This window comes from Rhea americana, unplaced genomic scaffold (assembly GCF_003343005.1).
Source record: "Rhea americana isolate MKP2758 unplaced genomic scaffold, rheAme1 scaffold_111, whole genome shotgun sequence".
Taxonomy (NCBI): domain Eukaryota; kingdom Metazoa; phylum Chordata; class Aves; order Rheiformes; family Rheidae; genus Rhea; species Rhea americana.
The window spans coordinates 2,063,545-2,070,091 of record NW_028185162.1 but is presented as its reverse complement, the minus strand read 5'-3'; the positions used below and the strand labels follow the sequence as shown (position 1 = coordinate 2,070,091).

The 6,547-nt window shown below is 61.1% G+C and overlaps 1 protein-coding gene across 1 annotated transcript in view; it reads right to left on the bottom strand.

Moving 5' to 3' along the window:
- The window catches only part of LOC146600929 (protein CASP-like), a 7,385-nt gene extending 1,083 nt beyond the window's left edge, over positions 1-6,302 (bottom strand). Inside the window, exons 1-7 of the mRNA XM_085314729.1 lie at positions 6,287-6,302; positions 5,220-5,356; positions 4,782-4,848; positions 3,865-3,977; positions 2,491-2,607; positions 583-666; positions 428-484 (exon numbers count right to left, since the gene is read on the bottom strand). Coding sequence (XP_085170855.1) covers positions 428-484; positions 583-666; positions 2,491-2,607; positions 3,865-3,977; positions 4,782-4,848; positions 5,220-5,356; positions 6,287-6,302 — 591 coding nt within the window. The remainder of the gene's footprint in view (positions 1-427; positions 485-582; positions 667-2,490; positions 2,608-3,864; positions 3,978-4,781; positions 4,849-5,219; positions 5,357-6,286) is intronic.
- Positions 6,303-6,547: the final 245 nt, after the last annotated feature.

The window sequence follows — 6,547 nt, the reverse complement described above, 5'->3', positions numbered from 1 at the left end:
AGGAGCGACTCGCCCGGGGCCGGGTTTTTCCAAACGCCTTTCGTTCATTCTCCGTGGTGCGGGCCCGCCACCCGATCCATATTCATGCTGCCATTTGCTTGGGATTTATGCAAATGACGACTTTGCCTTCGTTACAGTGTATTTCTGCCTTCTGCTGCGGCCTGTGGTAGCCCCCGCCGCGCCGCTTGTCCTCCCACCGCCCCCTCTTTGCTCCGCCGCTGATTTTTTTTGGAGGGGGGGGGAGAAACAGCAGAACGGGGCAGGGAGGAGGCTTTCCGCCGCTGGCCTCGGTGGTGGAGCGAGGCCACGGCACAGAGGCCCAGCTGCCGTGGCGGCGTCCATGGCGGCGCCGGATTCCGGCCGAATTAGCAGACGGGCCCCCCTTGGAGAGGGGCGCGAGCCCGGCGGAGCCCGCGCCGCCGCTCACCATGCTCAGCGTGGCTTTGTCCCAGGGGCTGAGGCTCAGGTACCTCCTCTGGCGCTCCTGCGAGGAAGGAAGCGAGGGGAGGCGGTGAGCGAGGCGCGCCAGGCCGGGGGGCCGCGCGCCGGGCCGGGGGGCCGCGCGCCCGGCGCTTTCCCTACCTTTCGGCTGAAGGAGGAGAAGGGGTCGAGGCGCTCTTCGTACTGGGAGGAGTAGCGCAGCTCCGTGTCGTCCCGGCTGCCGCCCTGCGGGCGCACGGGGGGCCGGGTGAGCCGGGGCGGGCGCCCGCGCTCCTCCCGACGGACGGGATCGCCTTTGCCACGGGCAAGGCCGAGGGCGCTGGGGACCCGGCTGGGGACCCGGCGGGACGCGGGAGGAGGGAGGCGGCGGCCGAGCGGGGGGACGCGGCGTTGGGACGCGCTGCTGTTACCAGCCGCGAAAACGGGGGGCACTCCGCGAAGGAAGTGCAACGTTTAGACGGCTCCGAACCAGCACAACTYGCGCGCTCCCGCCCGGCTGCGCTCCGGCCGCGCCGCGCACAGCTCCGGCCCAGCCACGATCCCGGGCTCAGGCGACATCCCGATTTGGGGGCTAGGAATTCCTTACGCCCCGGCCTCACCGAACGACCTCTGATGATTATTTTTAACTCGTTACATGCCCGACTGGGTTCCCAGTTACGTAACCCCCCCGGTGCTGACGCGTCGAAGGCTTTCGCCTCGGGGGGACACGCGCGCAGACGGGACCTGCCACGGGAGAAGCAGGCAGAAACGCCAGAGGGGCCGACCCCGTTCCACCACGGGGATATAAATAAAAACGCCACATAAGGTCCTGGGTGCCTGCAGGAGTCCCCCACCCCAACGAGCTATCAACACATCAGCCAGTGAAGCGGACCGAGCCCCCCCGGCGTGGAAGGGCGAGCGCTCTGGGGAGAACTGCGGTACGTCGCAGAGCGGGCGGCGACGCCGCGCAACGGGACCGGGCGAGCAACCGCCGCCCTCTCCCCTCGCCACCGTCGTTTTCAGTTATTAGGAAAGCCTGCGGATGCGATAGCCCAGCTCAAACCAAAGAAACGGCTGCAATCGGCCGCCTGAACTTGCTTGGTGGCCAAAGCTGGGGCTCTCCTGCCACCCGTGCTCAGGGCATCTCCGGGGATGGAGCCTCGTGGGAAGCAGTGCAGGCAGAGGCGGTCCTGGGCAGCGGTGCCCACACCGCACACCCGGCGTCYTCGCGGTACCTGGCTGGCCCTGCCCTGGCTCAGGGCTCCTTTCTGTTCCCACGGACCGGCCTTGGTGGCCCGGGAGCAAGGGAAGCAGAGGAGCTCTCTCTGCTGGTCACGAGAAACTCWGGCTACGAATGTGCCAGATGGGTTTGTGGGTCAGGCGAGCGGGGGGGAAAGGCGAATTTCGCAGCTAATCATGGGCAATTGGACACGGTGCGCGGGAAATCAGCTGCTGCTTTCAGTCGGCCCCACAGGAGATACGGTGAAAGGTGCCGAAAACTGGTGACTAATGCACTGGGAACGATGCCCGATGCCCGTCCACCACAGACACGGCTCCGGGGTCTCCTAGCCCAGCTTGTGAGACGGAGAGCTTGCAAAAGTAGCACAGGTCACTTCCAACCGCCTGATACAACCCTCAAACAGTGAGAATGAGTCACTACATGAAAGGCTGAATTGTTTTTCAGCCTCTAACTATAGGGCTTTGTTGCCGGAGGTCCCAGTTTAACGACGTGCTCTCCAGTCAGCCTGGAGCATCTGTAGCTCACCAGCTGGAGAGCAGTCGTGGGAGCATCAAAGCATCTCCTAGGGGCTCTTTGAAATAAAGTTTCTAACATCAAGGACGTTGGACACACTTCAACACAGTTAAAAAACTGCCCCTATGGGAGAGGGGCTGGGTACCTGCTCCTCTAGAGGGAGCGCTGAGCCCCTTCCCACTCCAAACACTTCATGCCAGATGTGTGTGGGTAACTTGCAATTTCCCCACCACTCCCAAACACTCAGGRCGGTGGTCTAAGTTTGGGGGATCTCTGCCTAGAGTAGCGCGAGCCCAGCCAGCAGGACGGCCACTCACCCGGCCAGGATAGCTCTGGAGGAACTTGATCTTCTCGTAGAGCTTGATGTTGTCAGCCCGCAGGTTGTCCAGCTCGCTCTGCAGAGCGTGCACCGTGTGCTGCATCATGCGGTTCTCCTGCAGGGCAGAGCAAGGGGGATGCCATTAGGGCCTGGCAGATGTGCAAGGATGGACCTAACCTGGTATGAGGGAGATGGGGGTGTCTGCTGCAACCCAGGAGGGTTCAACCCAACGCTAACAGCCCTGCTCCACAGCTAGTTCCCCCTCCTGACTGCAGCTTCAGAGCCAGTACATTGAGCACAGGTCTGAGGAGCATAAGAGTGGGGTGGCCAGATACCCAAGGTCCTCACCATACAAACTTGGGTGATTCRCTAACAGTCCCTGTAAAACCATGCTTGCTGACAGAGCTTGCAGAGAAGCTAATTAAATCGAGTCATGCTGCTCCAGTGGCACTGGGAGATGACCAGGCTATTTATTGATCTAAAATCCCCAGTAAAAATCCYTGACGTCACGGGTACAAAGCTGCATGGCTTAGTTGGCTGTGTGGCATCTCCCCCGAACCGACCAYGCCGCTGGTTTGGTCGGGCCTGGCAGACAACGGAGATGCAGTGGCAGCGGGGGGGCCCGGTGCAGAGCTCCCAGGCCGCGGCGTTTGCACCCGGGATGAGAAACGAGGGCARGAGAGGAAACGCTGAGATGCAACCCGGTACCGTCGCAGCAAGCTGGGGCACCTTGTTCACAACCTCACTGTCCCCTCTGGGCAACCTCGCTCCTAAACCGCTCCTGCCTCCCGCCCTGCAGGGCTGGAGAAAGGCCGGGGACTGGCTGTAGCCGTCCCCCAGGGAGGCACAAAGCCCACCCACCCGCTTCCCAACACCAATGCTTCCAACACCCACAGAGGCTGTCTTGAACCGCTGATAGCTGTAGAGCTATTGGGTAACACTCTGCCACATTCTCCCTACGTGCCCTTTAGGAGGAACTGCAACAGCAGGACGAACTCAGACCGGTCCTTCAACAGGAGCAACGCTGAGGGTCCGGAGCGGAGGTTTTGGTCTAGGAACCCGCCAATACCAGAATATACTTTTCTCTCTCCTGCAGCAGTAGGAGATGGAGGTAAATGGAGTACCAGCCCTCGGAGACRAGCACGGGGCGCAGGGCTGGGCCGTGCTGACCCAGCAACGGCGTGGGAAGGTGGCACCGCTCCAGCGCTTGGCTGCGAAGCGGACATGGCATTCATGGACGCACATTCAGCAGAAAACAGGCTACGGAGGCCCTGGCTTTTGTGCCGGGGCATGAAACCTGCCTGGCACACTGTTGGAGGGCTCAGAGAGAGYGCGGCAGTGCTGCGCGGCCGGCCGGCCCCAGCCAACGTACCCCTTCCAGCTCCTGGTTCCTGGCCCGGAAGCGCTCCCGCTGGCTGGAGATGATGGACAAGAGCGAGTCCATCTGCCCCTCTGGGAACGATGTGCTGGGGGGCGGTGGGTGACCTGAGGAGCAAAGCTCAGCATGAGAGACGAGTGGGCAGACAGCCACCGTCCCCCAAAGAGCAACCAGGGCTTGTCTGAGGTCCCCCCAGCGCATGGGTGGATCTCATGGCCATCACACTCGTGCCCACAGGGGTTACAACAGGGCTCTGCAGCCACCACCGCAGGGTCCTGCGTGCAGCCAGCAAGCGCTCTGGCTGACTGGCTGAGCCTCCTCATCCGTCCTAGCAGCGGGAGGCATCTGCCGCCAAGGAGAAACGTGTCCTAGGAGGCAGTGACTCAACCCGTCTGCACAGATGGACTATTCATAGCACAGGATGGGTGGCTGCAGGTTGTTTGGCTTGGTGGAACTGTTGCCATGATATTGTTTATTATGTGTTTTCAAAACCTTTCAAAACAAAACAAAAAAAAAGAGGGAAAGGAAGCGAGTTCTCCTCCAGAGGAGCCAGCCGTCATTATTGGTTTGATTCATTTTCTCCAGCAGGCTGTGGAACAGGAGCCAACGTAAAGAGAACATTTAGCTCGCTGGCTCCAGAGGTGAGTTTGGGGTGGAAAGCTTAGGAGTCAGAGCACAAGGAGCTGGGTTCAGCCTGGATGTGCGGGCTTGGCATGCATCTGCCGCATGGTCTTGGTCTGTTGGGGCAGGAGAGCRTGTAGAGGAAGGCAAATCACGCTGAACATGGAAAACCAGTCAACAAACAACAGGCTGAGCAAACGACATCCACGCTCAGGAACATCTGCCTACTGCTCATCTCGTGCCAGTKGAAGAGGTGACCGGACTCCGCCACAACCACCCCAGCCTCTTACCGTAAAACAGAGCCGTTGCCTCCTTGATGGGCTCAGGAATCTTCTCCAGGCTGTGGACGGCTGCGCCCTGGGCAGCACGAGAACAGATTAAACGTTTCCCACCCGTACCGCAGTGCACGAGCAAAGCAAGTCCTCCCAACGCTCCCCTTGGGTCCCCGCTACGGCCCGGACACCTGGGGCGCTGGGGGACGCTTCGCTCTCAAACAGGCCCCAGACAAGGCTCAACGGCTGGGACAGCACAGAGGCAGCTTCAGACTGTGCAAATAATCATTTCAATTACGTCCATGAGCAAGCAGAGCAAATACCAGATGTGATSCCTCCAGCGCGCAGGGGAGGCCGGTGCTTGACCCTCGAAGCCTGTCCCTTCCCCGGGGAGAAGGAAGAGGAAGAGAAGGGCTGGCTGGTGCCCGGGGCCTACCGCAGCGCGGGGGGCATTACCTCYGCATCCGGGCGACGCATCGCCGACAGGGCCTGGATGGTGCTGAGGTCCTGCTCCAGCTTGGCCACGAGCTCCTTCTGCTCGGCCGCCGTGGAAACCGTCTCYGTGAGCTGGATCTGCAGCTCCGTGCAGCGCACTGCAAAACAGAGCCCGAAATGCAGGGGCGTCACCCACCCGCGTCCCCTTCGCCCTCCCGGGGGTGCCAGCGTCCCACGCGCGCACACGCAGCCCCACGCGTGCAAAGCTGGGGGCAAGCCTATTGCCAAGCACGGGGCAAAGGCACCCCAGGCGCTGGCTGTCGCTCTTTGCATGTGCTTTGCCCACTTTGCAGCTGAGACCGTTCCGAAGCGGCCGCGGTGGGAATTGCTGCTCCACGACACGTGCCTTTAACCCAAAAGTTCTGCTGAGGGAAGGCCGAGACTCTGCAAAGTCCCTGCCCGCAGCACGAAAGCAAYGTTCAAATGCACCCGTCTCCTCCGCGTCTCCGTCCTCGTTTCGGGAGCTGGCAGAGGGGCTGGCTGCAGCGGGGGCTGGAGCGGGCCGGCTCCCGGCAGGGCTCGGGCGCAGCCGAGCCAGCCCCAGGGCCGCCTGACACCTTGGGGCCCCTGCTTGCCCCCACTGCCACGCACGAGCCACCTTACAGCTGCCCCCAGAGCCAACCCGCACCGCGGGCGCTTGCTGAAGGCTCCCGGAGCAACACAAACATCTCCAGCTCCCTTCGCGTAACCCCCCAGCCCCGATGCAAAGCGAGGCACAGACATTTCTGGGCAAAAAAAGAACTACGGAGGGAGGAAAAGGACCAGCAYGGTAGTACAAGCTCCTTGCAAGATCTGCAACTCCAACCACACCTAAAAACCGAGCATCGGCAACAAGGATCCTCAKCCTACAGTGGAAATCCTGCTTCTCCTTCCTCCCTTGTTCCTAGCAAAACCTTGTCCTCCGTCTGGCAGAAAGTTCAGCTCAGATAAAGATTTAGACCTGCGGTTTTGCACTGCCAGGACAGCAGGATGCGTCCCTCCGTGCCTGTATTTCCAGGTGGGTGAAAGCTCAAGTACCAGCTGCTCACGTCCCTCCCTGCTCATTCCCCATCGTAATTATCCCCCTGAATTCCAGACAGCTACAAGGCAAAAAAAAAAAGAAAAAAGAAAAAAAAAATCCTCATTTATCAACAGCCAGTGAGCAAGAAATGCAAAAGCCGCCTGGGAAGGAGCCAGGCTGGGGGTAAAAGTCGGGACAGACTGTTACGCCCACGGGGCTTTCCACCCCCTCCGAAGGCTTCAGACAAGAAGGTGCAAAGTGCACGGGGCAGATCCCAGCGCACCCGTTC